This window comes from Garra rufa, chromosome 6, assembly GCF_049309525.1.
Source record: "Garra rufa chromosome 6, GarRuf1.0, whole genome shotgun sequence".
Taxonomy (NCBI): domain Eukaryota; kingdom Metazoa; phylum Chordata; class Actinopteri; order Cypriniformes; family Cyprinidae; genus Garra; species Garra rufa.
In genome coordinates, this window is record NC_133366.1 from 34,182,411 (window position 1) to 34,200,737 (window position 18,327).

The 18,327-nt window shown below is 37.1% G+C and overlaps 1 protein-coding gene across 1 annotated transcript in view; it reads right to left on the reverse strand.

Moving 5' to 3' along the window:
- The window catches only part of slit2 (slit homolog 2 (Drosophila)), a 92,453-nt gene extending 79,269 nt beyond the window's left edge, over nt 1–13,184 (reverse strand). Inside the window, exons 1-3 of the mRNA XM_073842642.1 lie at nt 11,967–13,184; nt 10,893–10,964; nt 9,090–9,161 (exon numbers count right to left, since the gene is read on the reverse strand). Of these exons, the coding sequence (XP_073698743.1) occupies nt 9,090–9,161; nt 10,893–10,964; nt 11,967–12,124 (302 nt within the window). The 5' untranslated portion in view covers nt 12,125–13,184. The remainder of the gene's footprint in view (nt 1–9,089; nt 9,162–10,892; nt 10,965–11,966) is intronic.
- Nucleotides 13,185–18,327: the final 5,143 nt, after the last annotated feature.

Consider the following 18,327-nt stretch of genomic DNA (forward strand, 5'->3'; position numbering starts at 1 on the left):
TGTGTCTTGCGAGCTGAGAGGACTGGGGTTAAGCGTCCACTCCGCAGACAAAAGCCAAACTCTCTACAGCACTGTGACCTAGGAAACGCCGAGCTCGGTAAACACACACACGCAGACACACACTCTGAGATGGCAAACAGTTTGGCTTGTCTAGCGTTTGGTGTGCGGATTAAGCAAGAAAACCACTATGATTTTTCACCCCGAAAACTCGTGGCACATTGCTCAAGAAAACCACATAGTCAAAGCCATATTTAAAATCAGCTAAGCGTGTGTGAACCCAAAGCCACTGCTAACAGACTTGACAGGAATATGAAGATGTCTGCTGGCATATTCGCATATTCAACCCCTCGCTTTTTCTGCACGTTTAAGTTTCTAATCTTCTCACAAAGCTGTTCTCATAACATAACGTCAGTGTTCCCAGAGACTTCATAATGTTTTGCTTTGGTTTGCAAACCCTGTAACACAAGCAGACCTGATGATTTTAATTTATGGTCTGAGGTTAAAGCTGTCATTTCAGTGCTACTATTACAAAAAGTAATTGCAAAACATAACGGAATTACAAATATAATAGTTCTTTTCAAAAAGGGGACCCCTTCAACTTTCATTGGTCAATTAAACTGATAGTTCCACCCCAAATTTACACCACTGGCTGAGCCGGTGTTGTTTTGTCAGTGTCCAAAATAACAAAAACTGTTTCTTCAGTTTGTGTTTGGCATAACATTTTGGATAAACTATTCCGTTAACGTAATAGAAAAGTTGCCAAACTTTTCATCTCTCCATAAGAACATTGATCAAGATCTGTCTTTATGATTCAAGAAATGTATGCAAAAACAACTTAGTAAATTACCATTGTAAGGCATTTGATTTGACCTAATAACCAGTGACAGGCTCAATAAAGCCACACACAGACGTCACAACGGGAGAAATTCCTTTGCTGGTCAGAAACACCCACAAACACACTCTAAAAGTTTGCACAGTGTGAAACAGCAGTAACTGTTACTGAATGAGGGATGATGGCTACGTGACATGACAACAGTAACGGTAACAACTATGAGCAGGCATCCACACCAATCAATATGTTTGCGCTTGATTCAGAGCAAAAAATAAATCAAAAAGTAACTGCCCCCCGCCAACCCCAGCATCTACAAAATTACAATCAAGGCAAGATACTATAGGCAAAACCATTGTTTTGTAATGCACTGGTCAACTTAGAAAGAAAGTGGAAAGAAAACTTTCAAAACACACACATTTAAGTGCTTTTATTATGATTTTATGATTTGCATATGTAGATTTCTACACTTCAGTAGCAATTACATAGATCAAATCTATACACTTAAAAATAAAGGTGCTTTAAAAGGTTCTTCACAACGATGTTATAGAAGAACCATTTTTGGTTCCACAAAGAACCATTCAGTCAAAGGTTCCTTACAGAACCATCTCTTTTTTACCTTTTTATAATCTGAGGAACCTTCTTCTGCCACAAAGAACCTTTTGTGAAACTGAAAAGTTCTTCATGGAACCATTTAGACAAAAAGGGTTCTTCTATGGCATCGTGAAGCACCTTTATTTTTAAGAGTGTATATTCTAATGGTTTTTACAGAGGGGTTTAGTTCATATAGCATTCACCACCTGGTTTATATAACATTTTATTTCTTAAAACAAGAGGGAATGTTTATTTTTAATTAGAAAGTTTGCATATTTAATTTCAGAAAACTTATGTAATGTAATGAATTAACTAGGGAAGTATCTATTTCTTAAAATGATCACCTGTGGTGTCTTGCCTTAAATATTTCAGGATATATTTTATTTCACTCTCTCTCTGTTTTTTTTTTCTCTCACTCCATCAGTTTTTTTATTGGTGTTTCGTAACTACTGTTGGGTTTTTACAGAGTTCTTAATGGACTATCAAAAATCTGACCAATCTCTCTCTCTCTCTCTCTGCCTTCACGCCTCCTCTTTTCTTTTTCCCTCAAGTCCCTTTCTTCTTTCTTTCCCACTTTCTCTCTATCCAAACAGACACAGCTGTGACCGACCTGCTTGCCGTGAGAAATGTTATCTGAACGTTCTCTCCAACATAACCAATGTTATTCAAAGGTTTTCAAACAGGCCTGGCCTCCGAGGAGACAAAAGGCAGAAATACTTCAGCCGCTACTGTGGCAGCGGCCGTATGTGTGTAACCATAACTCATATTCACACAGACACACACACAAACATATACGCGCACACACACGTACAGCAGAAGCCGGGGTCACTAGGGCACCCGGCAAGATGAACAAAACAAGCTCTAGAAGGTTCTGTCACCCGCTACCAGACCATCCCCCTCAAAAAAAAAAAAAAAAAAATCACACACACTCCATCCAGACACATTAACGTCAAACCTGATCAGAGGGGCAGAGGGAGAGGACGCACAGAGTCGAGAAAGAAAGAAAGAAAGGAAGGAAGAAAGAAAAAGAAAAATGCACATTAAAGCAGCATAAAAGAAAGAAGGGATGAGAGAACAGGAAAAAGGAGCAAAATAAAGCAAAACGAGATAGACAGAGTGATGAAAGAGGCAGGCAGATAAAAGCTGCACATGTTAGCCACAGATGTAGACGAGCAGAGATAATCTAATGAGGAAAGAACACTGTGTGTGTGTGTGTGTGTGTGTGTGTGTGTGTGTGTATGTGTGTGTGTGTCAGGACTTCAAATCAAATAATACTATCAGAAAGTACACTAGCAGTGCTTCCTCTTTTTTCCCTCCGATTGTCTTTTTTTCTCTTACACACCTGCTACCATCTTGCTGAAATTGAGTTGACAGACAGACCAGAAAAATCCTCCCTAAGAATCATAAAAGCCTGCAGATACACTTTTCATTGACTTCTATTGTTTTTTTTTATGCGTAGCTAATAACATTTCGTATCCCAAACATTCTGCGTTTTTACATTATCGTTAAAACATTATTTAGTATGTTTATTAAGCCATTTTCGATTGGCTGGTCAACCAGTGTAGCTCATTTCATATTTTATTATCCCTGAGGAGACATTTGGTCCAACTTGAGGCACAACTTGACCTCTCCACAAACACACACACACAATCTGATACTTTTAAAAATTAAACAAGTAAACTGTCCTTTGGTAAACAAATTAATCTATTTCTTTAAGATTTGATTTTAAGAACAGCATTTTACTTGTTACAAACACACACACCTGATAGTTGAGCCTGAAGATCCCAGTGTATTTTTAGGAGACCACACACACAACCATACCATGACTAGAACATGAACAGTGACTATATGACGGCAGAAACATGAGCGATATGTGCAGCACACACACAGAGAGAGAGGGAAACATTTCCTCCATCAACCTCCTGCAAAGTCCGTTAGAATGTTGTTTTTCCTGGTAAAGCTGTTAGCGCTCGCTATCCTTCCTCTCGCTCTCTCGGAGCAGCAGATGTTTAAGCGCGTATCTCCTTTTAACTCAATTTAGTCTGTTCATGGTCTGAACCTCCCTTACTGCTGATCCTAGATGTCCTGCATAACTCAATTATAAACACACACACACACACACACACACGGTGCTTAAAGTGAATAAGATCGACCCTTAAAATAGATGAGTACACACAGACACACACACACTTACAGATAGAAATGCACATAGCCAGACTCTGACACACACACACACACACACACACACACACACACACACACAGACATGCACTCACAGTCATTTCCAAGGAGGGCCATAAAATGAGATGACTTTTAATGCCAAAAAAACAGGCAACAAGACTGAACAGAGGAAAGAATGAATTGTAAGTTAGTGTGAAGACGCACATAGCTACTGTAGCGTAAAGCAGACTTGATCCACAATCAATCACATATAGCACATGAGATAAGTTTATGGCTTGCTTTATAAATCAGTAGGCTCAGACAGGCCGCCCACAGTCTGCTCGCTGACAGCCTGATGCATATTGCACACAAAACTGGAATGCACTTTCTTCATTTGGCAAGCACTAATCTGATTGGCTGAATCTGCGCTACTTCCTTATATGAACAAATGTCCAAAAGGACACAAAGTCAGGTACCGGTCTGATACAATGAGGGCTTTTGATTTGAAATAACCGTTGGATTTGCGGAAGTTTTCTAAGACGGTGGTATCAAATGTTTGAAGATATTCAGTGTTTAGCAGCAAGTTAACTATATGTTAGTCTTTGATTTTGGAGTTATTTACTGGGTTAAAACCAAATATGGACAAACCCAGGAGTTGTTTTAACCCAGACTTCTGGGTAGTTTTATTTAACTCAACTATTGCTTTTAAAAATGACTTTATGTGACCGGAGACAACAAAACCAGCCATAAGGGTCTTTTTTTTAAATTGAGATTTATACATCATCTGAAAGGATAGGACAATATTTGGTCGAGATACAACTATTTGAAAATCTGGAATCCAACGGTGCAAAAAAAATCGAAAATCGCCTTTAAAGTTGTTCAAATGAAGTTCTTATGCATATTACTAATCAAAAATTAAGTTTCTATATATTTACGGCAGGAAATTTACAAAATATCGTCATGAAACATGATCGTTACTTAATATCATAATGATTTGTGGCATAAAAGAAAAATTAATAATTTTGACCCATCCAATGTATTGTTGGCTATTGCTAAAAATATATTTGTGCAGCTTACGACTGGTTTTGTGGTCCAGGGTTACAAATTTCTTGTTTAAATTGATCCCAAAATAGGTTGGAAATTACCATGTATGAATATGTTCAATAAATGAACATTTAGTAATAAGTTGAATAAATAATAAATAAATCATAAGCATTTTTAAATTGCTTATTAACAAATGTTCACCTAATTATGTGTTTGATTTTTTTTTATTAACAACCTATTTTGGGTTCATTTTAAGCCAGCCAGATAGTAATTTTTAAACAATAGTTAAGTTAAATAAAACTTAACAGAAGGTTGGGTTAAACATTTTCAGCCAGTTTTCACCCAGCACTGAGTTGTTTTTTACCTAGCATTTTTTTTGCCAATTATCAGTTGTAAATAGGCTGATATTCTAAAACAAAAAGTGCTTAAATTACACAGTTATTTCTGTGTAAATGGGCAGTTAAGAATGAGCTGAAATGTGGACTAGACCATATGCCATTTTAGTTAAAGGTCTGCCTGTGTAGACTAAATCAGTGACCATAACAGTTAGCCCAAGTAGCCCAAGAGTGTGTGTGTTTATAAACAAATAAAGGAAAAAAAGAAAGGCAAAGCAAGCTGCATCACAGAGGACGGAATGAGAATGCGTTAGGAAATGACTGAGATGAGAATGAGGGGGAAAAAAAGGATCTCGCTCGTTTGCACAAGTCCTTTTCCATAGGCTTACTTTACCTGGCTGCATTGCTCATGACCAGCAAGCCGTGACGAAGGGTGTTTGTGCGTATGTGTGTGTGTCTAAAAGGGGGGGTCATACGTGGAACAGAGTCTCCACTTTTCCTCCCTACAGGAGGTCGTCACACCCAATACCTAAATGCATCTCCAATACGCATACACACACACTCTCTCTCACACATATTTATGAAGGGCCTTTGGTAAGGGCATTATAATGCCTGTGCGTTCTAATCCTCTCAGCTATGCAGTCACCCTCCAGCATTAGACTCCTGCTTTTGTACCGGCACAGTGGGACTGATCTTACACACTGACTTTAGCTGTGCTATTCAGCGCTACCGCTAGCTCCTCTATCCCTACACTTATCACTATAAAGAGCTATTCATCGCCACCATTCGCCCGCCTAACCCTTCAGTTATGCCAACACTGCACAATTTACGCCGAAAGCAAATTTGCTATTATTACAAGCTATTACCAGTTAGCTGTACTCTGCTTTATGAGCTATATGTCACCGCACAAAGCCGCATTCACCGTTAATGCCATTGACCCTTTCGCTAGTTAGCATTCAGAGCCACACGCAGCTAACACAAATCCTTTATTAAACTAAACTTATCATACTCGTGAGTGAATTATATGTGTTTCTCACAGAGCTGAGCTGGCAAGAGCCTTTTGTGGTTCAGCTGGGTTGGTCGCAGTCATTAAACATTTCCTCACCAAATTAAAAGGTAATGACTAGCAGAAAAATAGGATAGCGGCGAGCAGGTGATTGACTGAGCCTCACGCGGCGCAGCTTTAAATGCCAGTTCTAATGTGACTGTGCGTGTAAACTGAACATCTGCCAGTCACCATTAGGAGACGGTAATTGACAGTCAATCATCTTAAAGTAAGAACACTCTAATCTAGACAGCAATCATGATCATGCAATGGCATAACATAGTGTTTAAGCTCTCCTCAGGAGAGAAATAAGGTTTTATAAGGAACTTAAGATCCACATGGCCTTTATTCGTTGTATAATACATTATTGTACTGCGCAATAATCTTTATTAATTGTAATCCATTATTAATTGCCAATTCTCTCTGGGTTCCTTTGAGAATTTCAAATGGGTTTTTAGAATTTATGAGCAAGTGTGCAGTGTAGTGTGCAAGTACTGAGTAAAAAAATTACGTTGTATCAGTAGTTAGCATTATCTGAAGAGAATGTGTACTTATATGTGACCCTGGACCACAAAACCAGTCATAAGTCACATTTTTTACATTTCAGATTTATTCATCATCTAAAAGCTGAATAAATAAGCTTTCCATTTCCGTTTGTTAGGATAGGACAATATTTGGCCGGCATACAACTATTTGAAAATCTGGAATCTGATGGTGCAAAAAAATCTAAATATTGAGAAAATCACCTTTAAAGTTGTCCAAATGAAGTTCTTAGCAATGCATATTACTAATCAAAAATTAAGCTTTGATATATTTACACTAGGAAGTTTACAAAATATCTTCATGGAACATGATCTTTACTTAATATCCTAATGATTTTTGGCATAAAAGAAAAATCAATCATTTTGACCCATACAGTGTATTGCTGGCTATTGCTATAAATATACCCATTCTACTTATGACGGTTTTGTTGTCAGGGTTACATATATGCTGAATATTAAAAATATGTTATTTACAAAAAAAACAAACAAACATTTTTTTCAAACTTTAAAGGTGACATAGAATGGAAAACTGAATTTACCTTGGCATGGTTAAATAATAACAGTTCAGTACATGGACATGACATACCATGAGTCTCAAACACCATCGTTTCCTCCTTCTTATATAAATCTAGTATTTGCAAAAGACCACCAAAAATTAGGTCAATTCCAACATAACAGGTCTGTTACACAACTTCCCCGGGATCGTTAATAGTTACACCTCCAACATTTGCATCGCCCAATCATTAACGTCAGCACATCAGTTAAACAAGGCGAGTCACTCAAGGGACACGGTTAGCTTAATGCTAGCGCTAGCCTGTTACATTGCTATACATAGGATTTCACTTACCACATAAACAGAGAGATGAGTGCACTGATGATGGTGAATGATGGAAAAATAAGTGCCTGATGATGGCAAATGATTTACAGATCTGGAGAATCACTGACGAGCTGCTCAACTTATGTGGTAAGAAGCACTCCCTCTGCATTGTAACTTTACACAGAGCGATCACAGTAATGAAACTAACATATCCGCAATTCAAAATGGCAGATTCAACAAACCGCATATTAAAAGCGGCTAGAGCTCCTAATTAAATATATATTTTTATCCATGTGCGAGCTATTGAGCTCTGTGAAACAGCCAATCAGAGCAGAGCTCATTAATATTCACGAAGCTTCCAAATAACAGAGCATTTCATTCCAAGGGCAAATCCTAGGGTTGTAAATGGACCTGTAAAACCATTTCTGGAGATTTTTTTGCCCTTTCCTGTGCCATATACCTTCTATGTAGATATCAGAGAACAATTTAAAATATTGTATAAATGCATTCTATGGCACCTTTAAGTTCTTTGTATCAAATGTTATTACATAGTAGTTAAAGGCACTTCATATAAAGTGGGTCAGAGCATTTGTAATACACAGTTATACGTGATAAATGAATTTCAAAAGCATTGTTGACTTGAAAGTTACAAATGTTAACTAAAAATGTGCTTTATGTGGTAACATCTAAATTAATAAACTGATTTGAATCAGTTTAGAAATACATCACTGAAGCAACCTGTTAACAAAAATGAAGGGGTAGAAAAGGCTCCTCAAGGTCAGCTCATTGCAGTTCACCACTTTCTACAGTGTACTTAAGAACTACAACTGCATGGATTTGAGTTTACATGCTGGACAAATCAGACAGCCGTAGCAACTTGTTAACCACAGACCTTATTGTACTCAAATAGAAAGCTGCTGTTCTGAAAAGCCGTTGGAAATTCCTCAGGTGAGCCCATGGCTCAAAAATGCTAATTCTGTTCCGTGTTTGCTCTATAATAATGTGTCATACTGTACTGGTTCGTACCATATAATATGTGTACAGTATTAAGGGAGATCTGCAGTACACCAAGTGCACCACTTTAAGAAACTGAAGAAACCTAAACTTTTGTCTGAGTCAGTGACAAAGAGATAAAAGCCATCAGAATGAATATGGTCTGAAAATGGAGAATAGCTGGGGGGTAAAAGCTTGAAAGAAAAGGTGGTGGAGGTGGGGGGTGGGGGGGTTCCTTAAGAGCGTAATTCCCGTTTCCATTCCAGCTTCCAGTGTCATTCTCTTAGAGGGCTGTGTGTGCCCAAGTTAGTTGCGCATGTGTGTGTTCCCTTGAGGCTGGGTTGGCTGTCAGACAAAAATGTTGCTCCATGAAATCCTGACCACAATGTGCGCGCACACACTCATGCCCACAACATACAATGTCCACCATTAATGTATGAAAACACACACTTGATTGTGTAATGTCATTTTGTAATTAATTGTACTCTGCAGGTCACACTGTTAATGTTAACTCACAAATACGCTACTGACTTTTAGCCTTACCGGCCAGTGCAGCATATCTTCTGTGTGTGTGTGTGTGTGTGTGTGTGTGTGTGTGTGTGTGTGTGTGTGTGTGTGTGTGTGTTTGTGTGTTTGTGTGTGTGTGTGTGTGTGTGTGAGAGAGAGAGAGAGAGAGAGAGAGAGAGAGAGAGAGAGAGAGAGAGAGAGTGTATGTGCATTAGTCACTCACAGTCTTTCCAGCTCTTTCAGGTCCTGAAATGCCCCTCTCTCAATAGAACTGATCTTGTTCTCCATTAGCTGCCTAAGAATGAAAATAAAAGAGAGAGAGACCAAAATAAAGATAAGTCAGTCATTGCATGAATTTTAATGATTAAAACAGTTAATATGTCGGCACATACTTGGCTCTTTTATAGAGAGCACTTTGCATTTCATTGTCCGCAAGTAGTTTTCACAAACACCATTTCCCAAGATATCTCATGATCTGAGACCCTCCCCTCATTATAAAACCACCGTAAATAAAAGCTTTCAACCACAGTCTAAATACAACATCTATACTTAGACTATGATTTAAAAAACAACATAACTGCCCTACAAAAGCAAAGCGCCTGTCAAAATTGAGTGAATTGGCTGAAATCGGCTCTCTTAGTGTGGAATTTGTCCTGTGACACACAGGTTTTTCTCAACTATGCCCAGATTAAGACAAAAAAATGTGGAAATTCATATCAAATTGCTGAATCAAGCAACATTGCAATTTTTCCCAGCTTTGGCGCAGTTACTGCGTTTTGTCTTTTTATAGCAGTGCATTAAAACATCACAGATACCCAGGTGGACTTTCATGTGAATACCCTTGCAGTATGAGAATCATATATTTATAACATGATTCAAAGGTATACTGATACATTATTTAACCCTTCCGTAGCTGGAAATTGACCCTGCATGAGAAACCACAGCTTACAAGTCACAATTTTCTGTTTGACTGAGCATGTATGTGAGAGACGTCTGCGAAGAATGTCAACGTTGATTGATGATAACTTGAAGTAGGCCTATATGTCATAAATTTCAAGTAGAACACTCTAAAATGGGTCATAATCACCTGCAACCACACAGAAGTATAGTTATACACTATGTTAGAGTATTTTATTTGTTTATGTTTTGTTTTTAATTTGAATCAAGAATATGTTTTAGCAGTTTAGATGAACTTTGGAGATACAGGTCATTTCAGTGATGTCTTATAAGGGCAAGAAAAATTAAGAGAGAGGAAGAGAAAGGAAGTGAAAAGAATGTGTCTATGAGGGAAAGGAAAGACAGACAGAGAGAAAGTCTTCAGCTGAAATACTACCCTCCAAGTGGGAGGGCAAACCTGTTCTTACATGAGCTCTCTATATGTCTCTCTCTAACACATACATTTACACCCACACATTCCATCTCACACACATTTACATTCACAAAATCTCCCACTCTGTCACAACCTCACACAGAGGCAGAGAGGAAGACAGAAAGAAATATATAGACAGGCACTTCACATTCCGATAACGCAATCATTTTTCTGAATAAATGCGGTCTTTGTTTGTGTTTGACAATCATGGGCTCACTGCCTCGTTAAGTTTCACCGTTCAAACTTGTTTGCTCTAAGTGAGCGAATACTACAAGTGCTTAACCTCCAATGAAATCCAGAACAATGTATTATGTGACGACAAGTAATGGTATTTTGGCATAACGATGCTTTCACTGGCATTAACCTGATAATGGGACCATTGGGGACCAATATGTTTGCTGGATAATGGGAATCTAGACAAAAAAAATCTGCATATAAATGTGTGTGATTTATTTTGAAACAATGACATTTAACAAAAGTATTTTTAAAATTAGCATGATGACGGAAAATATTTTTATTTTTTTGTTGTTTTTGTAATAAAATCTACATTATTTTTGCATGCAAAATACACCTTTTAAACATTTCGGGGGGTTTTGCATTCTAAACAAAACAAGAAAACTAGTTCTTACTAGTTCTAAAAACTAGTTCAGTACTTACAGAACTCTGAGGTGCCGCAGTCCCGCGAAATCTGCCTTAGTGATTTTAGTCAGATTGTTTGCATTCAGGTCACTGTGGAAAGAAGAATGGAGGTAAAATGATGAATGATGACTTAGGTATTTAGCCATAATTAAGAAGTTGAAATTAGTCCATTAAGTGGTAAATGATGCTATAACCCATTTTTTTCTGCCCACTTCATTACACTGGCTTTCACTACAATAGATTTCATGTGTTCAAAAGCATGCTAGATTGCTTAAATTGTCTGCATCATGATCATCATGCACTATCCATGAGTGTATTTTGTCTTTAATGAAGTATGTGTTAGACTGTGGATGAGTTCTTAGCAGGTTTCTAATTGAATTCTGGTCAGGGTTGAGGAATCTTGACCAATTAACGTTGGTGTCATGTAGCTTTAGAAACCTGCATTTTTTTTTTCTTATGACAGCTACTTACAGCTACCCAGCCAAAAAATGAATTATCATAGTTTTAAACATGCAGAGCATAGGCCAGGAGTGGTTGAAATTCTAATAATTAAGTGAAAGACATGATTTTAACTGCGTCTTTGGTGGTTCAACAGCTTCTCTGGCTCTTGCTGTCTCAAAGCAGCGCAGGTTGTGTTTAAACTTCATGCCAGTTTAATTAATGAATCCCACTTCAGAAAGACAGTCAATGTAAGAGACAGATAGATACATGCGTGAGTGGAATAAAAAAGGACACTCTGGTATTGTTCTGATGACAGCACTTCAAGAAGAAAATAGGCTTGTAAATGAATAATATTAATATATCATTTGTGTGGCTTGTTATACTAATCGTTATAACGTTTACACTCTTATAAAAAATAATTAAAATAACAACAGACACGAATAAACAATATTATATAGGCTAATACATATTATAAATATATATTAAATGTGTTTGGTCATGCTGTGTGCATGTTGAATTAATTTAAAGAGATAATCATTATATTTTAAATTATCTTGTGGCTTAAATGTATAATAAATGCACACTCTTATTAGTATAGTAAAGTAGTGGTCAGTGTTATCGTGTTAATGTAGCATGTTTCGGCGCACTCACAGTCGCTCAGCGTTGCGGGGAATGTTCCGCGGCACGCTCCGCAGACTCTGCCCGTGGCAGTCCACCGCTGTCCCGCTGCAGGAGCACTGAGACGGGCACGACTGAGCCCCAGCCCCGCCGAGCAATGCACACAGCAGCACTGCTTTCAACACAAACATCACTGCTGTTTCCTCAAGTTCTGGTAAAACACACGAAATTCCTGGTGCGAAACAGTTGCGCCAAAGCAGGCGCAGGAGTTTTAAATCCAAAAAGGAGAGGAGTCACAACAAATGATCTTTGAGAAGAAAAAAACACTTGTAATCTCCTCCGGCTGGAATGTTTTCCCCTTCTTCTTTACAAAGGGAAACAAATTACAATTCAATCCAGATCAGCTCCCATCTGGGGTCTACGTAGTCTCTTCTGTGCGGGAACAGTTTAGAGTCCAGATCCAGACGATTGCGCCGCAAACCAAAGTTTAAACTAATCCCGCACGCGCATTGTAGCTCTGCGTTTTTGTTTTGTGGCTCCTAAAACACCTTATGCGCACAGGAGACACGCGTTTGAAAACACGCACTTGAAAAGCCACCTGGTGATAGAGATGCGGTCATACACATCCAGTGGAGCTGATCTTCACGTGCGCTTAGAAGGTATTGATTAATTAGGGGTATTGATCTTGCGCGCCCTCAAGCATCCATCATGTTGTCACACAGGGACAAATCTGCTTTATAAATCCAAGTCGGTGCCGGGTAAAGTCCTGGGTGATCCTCGCTGATCTGCCTTTACTCGAATACTCAATCGGAAGTGTGTGTGTCTCTCTGGCACCTGATGGCGCGGGTGTGTGTGTGTATGTATGTGTGTGTGTTCAGAGCAAAGGCGGCGCCTCTAGTGTGGAAATAAGCCCCGCACACCGATAATACTCGGTAACGGAATCACACACAATTTCTCGATCCAACACGAGTACCGAGTCCAGCCAGAAGACAGTCAAACCCGTCCTTCAAGCTTACTGCACTGAAACACCTGAGACTTTAAAAGAGACATTTAAAACATATTATCTGACAGGTAGGAATATAGTGTTTTTAAAAGAATCCCGACTTTGAAGTCATGAAGTTGCAGACTAAATGGGCTTTTCCTGGAGTGAGTGAATCAGATAATTCCCATGCACGCACCAATGCAGTGAATTAACTCCTGTGCTTTGATTCTCTCCGTTCTCACGCTCGGATTAAAGTTGTTTTAGGTGAAGTGCGGCTCTCGGACACGGGATTCTCTCTCTGTCAGACTAACATGGAATTGCTCTATATACACCGGGAGCGGCTCCACCCCCTCGATCCGCCCCGCTGGCCGCATGAGCCCCGAGCCAGCCGTCTGCCTTCTACGGCACTGCCGCTCTAGGGACATGAACAGCTATCACCAGCAGTCTAAAGACGGTAGCCGATGCGCAAGTGACGCACAGAGGGCTAACAAGTGAGGCAGCATCTGTTTCTCTCTTTCACACACTCTCTCTTTTTCTTGTGAATGAGATAAATGGATGGTTAGCTGTTTGGTAATTGCAGGGAAAGTTTCGAAACTGTCCAAATCAATCTAAGCTGCTTAAAGAGATTACATATGAGTATCTACAGATCTGAACCCAGATTCCAGTTAACAACAACAGGAACCAAAACCAGAGAGAGGTGGAGAGTTTTGCCTGGAAGACAGAAGCAAACGAAGGTAGCAGGAATGACCTCAATCACCTTCTCAGTATGCACCTGCAGGGTAGGGAGAGGTCAAGGGTCAACTGCAGCTCCTGTGAAGCTGAAACACAGTTATACACCCCCACACTAATACAAAAAATATGTTTTGACTATTTCATTCATTCATTCATTCATTCATTCATTCATTCATTCATTCATTCATTCATTCTCAAGCACACAGGGCTTTTTTAATAAAAGTTCCTTATTAAATTCTTTACTAGTATAAATTTTAAAACAAACCTACTTCCTTTACCTGCTTGTCAAGATATGCTGCTTAAGGTAAGTTTAAGGTAAAAACGTTTTCAAACCTTTGTTTGAGTGATTTTAGTGTGAAGATCATTTGTGACCCTGGACCACAAAAAAGTCTTAAGTAGCATTGATTTTTCTTTTATGTCAAAAATAATTTTCCATGAAGATATTTGATAAATTTCCTACTGTAAATTTTTGTTTAGTAACATGCATTGCTAAGAACTTAATGGCGATTTAATCTTAATGGATTTTTTTTTTAGATTTCAGATTTTCAAATAGTTGTTTCTTGGCCAAATATTGTCCTAACAAACCATATATCAATGAAAAGCTTATTTATTAAGCTTTCAGGTGACGTATAAATCTCAATTTCAGAAATTTAATCCTGACTGGTTCTGTGGTCCAGGGTAATTTTAATAATCTGAACAACTCTTTTCCACTATAAAAAAACCTTTTGTGCAATGAATTGATTTTATGTTAAAGATACCTTATGGAACCATATTATGCTAATAAAGAACCCTTACTTAAGAGTGTATACTATATAATGCTATATTGTGGTAGATTGATGGGTTGGTTAAGGTTATTGAGTTAGAGTGGAAGGTTGAGTAAGACATATACTTTGTAATATGAGGTATTAGAGTAGATTGATGGTTAGAGTAAGGTTATTGAGATGGGTTGGTAAGTTGAGTAAGGTGCTGAGATATAATAAGAAATGTGAGATATTGAGGTAGATCGGTAGGTTGAGTCAGGGTCATGGGTCACTGGTCATTCTTTAAATGCCCAGGACAAAATGATTATGAGTCCCTTCTCCCAGACCCAATAAGCTGGCTATAACATGGGCCTCAATTCTCTGTCCATACTGATGTAAATTTAGTGAAGTGAGAAAGTAAAAACTACTAATGTAGTCTTACCCTAAAAAGCCTATTTGATATACATACTTGGCCTCTGTATTGTCAACATGATCCAAACTTTGCTGAAAAAACGTTGTGCACAATCTACTACATGCATTTTGTCGTATGATTGACATTTTATACTTTCTTTAGCAAGTCAAAGGCCTTTTAGGATAATTCTAAAAATGTCTACTTTCAGGTTGAGGTGCAAGTGTCTTTTTGCTTTAAAAACTTTACTGAAGTTATAAAGAAGTTAATATAAGTAATAAGAATAACTCTGATATTGTTAATGATATTTCAAGATGAACACTGAAGCAACTTGAGTTTACTTCATTATCCATACAATATTGTTTAGAAAATCATGTTAAAATTTATGTGTCAGATATGATATAACAGGCTTTTGAGGAATGTTTGTTTGTACATTTCTTATTCATCATATTGCATTGCCTCCAACAAGCTTTGACCATAAAACTAAGCATTAAAATATAATCTTACTAAAACATATTTAAAGTGACAACTGATATTTTGTCGGAATTCAATATTTTGTCATTTCCTGAAGTTTCTCATCCATACTAAAACGATGGAAAGCGCTATAATCGCCTTTCTGCGCATGTGTAAAACCTCATTAAAAGCTCATTTAGATGATGGAACAGACATAAGATGTTGCACAATTTGTCTGGCAGGATCATTTTATTTATGAAAATATCTCACCATTCACTGGTGTCCAGGTCACACTTGGGCTTTACTATTATAGCTATGTTTAAACTAAAATGCAATTGCTTCCATGTTTTGCCGCAGGACAGCAACTGTGAGTAAATTTTCTGTTATCTTTGCAGGACTGTAAAATAAAGAGTGTACAAACATGTCTTTAGCAAAGTAGCACATAAAAGGCACAATACCAGTATAAATATAGATATCTATTTACAATATGTGTCACATGACTAAACATGCATCATAATTTTCAAAAGCCTACATTTTCATAGTTCACACTATTACTATCACTACATTAAAATATATTTTAGGCTTAATATTAAGAAATGTGCATTGTGCACAAGTAGTACTTTAATTACAATTTTAATTACAATTTTTATATCAGTAAGTCTCAAGCGATATATCAGTAAATATGTTAATAGACTTGAACTATACTTGGTGTAAAATAAATGCATTTATTACTTTTCTTTTTACTAGGGAATGTATTAGTGTGGACAAGGCCTTGGATTTGTATTTTTCACAGTGTAACAGTCCACTAGTCTTCTTTTTTTCTTCTTCTTCATTTAGATTTCTTTTTGTGTGTGGAAATATCATGTTTAAACTCTAAGTTATTAAATAATTACTTAATCATCACACTCTGAGTCATACAGTGTGTTTGAATCTGTGCCTGAAATTAACTGCACTAACTGGTTGGTACACAATAGCTAAATGGTTACAACCACAGTTAAAACAGTTAAAACATGACACAAATCTGTGCTATAATTTGTAGGTCAGGTCAAGTATCACAAAGCAATACAAGGGGTATTAACTAATAATTAGAGATAATAACTGATGGGTAAAGTAAGCTTACAGAAGTATATTTAGCAAAATGAGGTAAAGTAATATTTCAGCTGTGGCAGGTATGATGATAGGCAACAACTGATAGCTTCTTCAATCTGATCTGCTCTAATTACCACTGAACACCAGAAATGTGGTAGTGAGTGTTTCTGTGAGTGCTAGAGAGAAGGAAAAGGTAGTGTAAGCAACTAAGAAACTGAAAGCGAGTTTACAACCTGTGTTTGTTGTAATTTACAGTTGTTTAGACTGCAGTAAACATATTTCCAGATGGACATATACCGCACACTGTCCTTCTCAGTGAGTGTGTGTCTATGTGTGTGTGTGAGTCTATAAACCAGACCACATGGTAAAGTACTAAACGTTTCTAACAAACATCTGCCAGTACCCCATGTCTTAGCTGAATGACAAGCCTGTTGTAGAAGATAAAATTAATTTGATCTTAAATGGCACTTGTCATGGTTTTAGGCTGATTAATATAAATACATCTGTAGTTTTTACTTTGTACAGGACATCTGTTAGTATAATTAGAAAGTGTGAAAACATCAATAAAAATAACTCTGATGATGACTGAAGCAAATCCTTTTTAAATTGTATTCCAGTTAATGTGTTATAGCAGCATCAGTTGTATGGTCAATGACAAATAAGACAAATAAAGTAAAGAAATGGAGAAATCTTGTGAAATCTAGTTTAAAATATATCCAACATTTTTATATATGTAATCTTTGTATTTGTCAGTTATACAGTTCTTGAAAAACCTTTATTTCATTTAAATGTCATGTGGTGTAACCATCAAGCACAACGTAATAACATATTTTCCTTACACCTTGAACAGAAAATATATGTTTAAGCTAAAAAGTATGTTTTACAAATATCTTGCATTTTCAATCCATAAGTATAATTAAGCTTTTGTGGAGTTATACTATATGACATTTTTAAATGAATTAACCTTTTGAATCCAATTGATTCTAAAATCTAGGCAAAAAAGTTTTTTACAAACCTAAAACTAAAATTTTACCCTGGTAAGACTTACTGACATTGACAGAGTTATAATGGTCTTCAGGGGTCCTTTCTATGAGATCACTTATCATATTATTAACCAATATTAACCATTTTACTTGTTTAGTTGCATCATGTCATTGACCCTTTAACAATTTATTTGATCTTTAGAGGTTTTCAGACAAATTATAGAGAGTTAGTGTAAAATGTATAAGTATTTACACTTTATAATTGGAGTCAATGTCATGTTTTATCTTTGTCTTAATTTGTAGGCCATACGTTTAATTTTTTTTCTTCAAGTTGACTTGTTTACAAATTAAATTGACAAGATGGGCTGTATATTTTGGCTAGGACACTCCTGTAAAGAGAAATGTAATAATCTCATTGAGGCCGTTTCCTGGTTAAATAAAATTAAATTGAGTAAAATTCTGGGTAAGGCTCATGCTTGCAAAAGGTTAAAAAAAGTGAATATTAAAAATACAGCCAAAAACAACTAAATATGTTGTCACAGAGATTGCAAATCAAAACAAGGACAATTTCCTTCAAGGCAGGGTTTTTAAATATCCAAGTCTATTATACTGACATCTGGTTTAAAAACCAACCACACACACGCACACACACACACACACACACACACACACACACACGTTTAATTGACAGTCAGTCAAAAATGCACCCAGGAACAAATGAATACAAATGAAACTTATGGCATGCTGAGAGCCCACCCCACTGAATGTCTGATATTTCAATCTCTATGAGCAGTTGTCTGGAAAAATGTCAGCTGTACACCGAGAAGACGGAAAAGAAAATAAAGGTAGACAGAACAAAGTATTCCACATTCCAAATTCAGGTGTTTTCCTGTTAATTGTTTTGTTGGGTATTGTGTCAAGAAGGCTTGTTTGCTCTGTGGTTATAAATATGTTTGAATTTGAATGGCATGTCGATGTTTTCCACTTAAACAAAACATTTCATTTC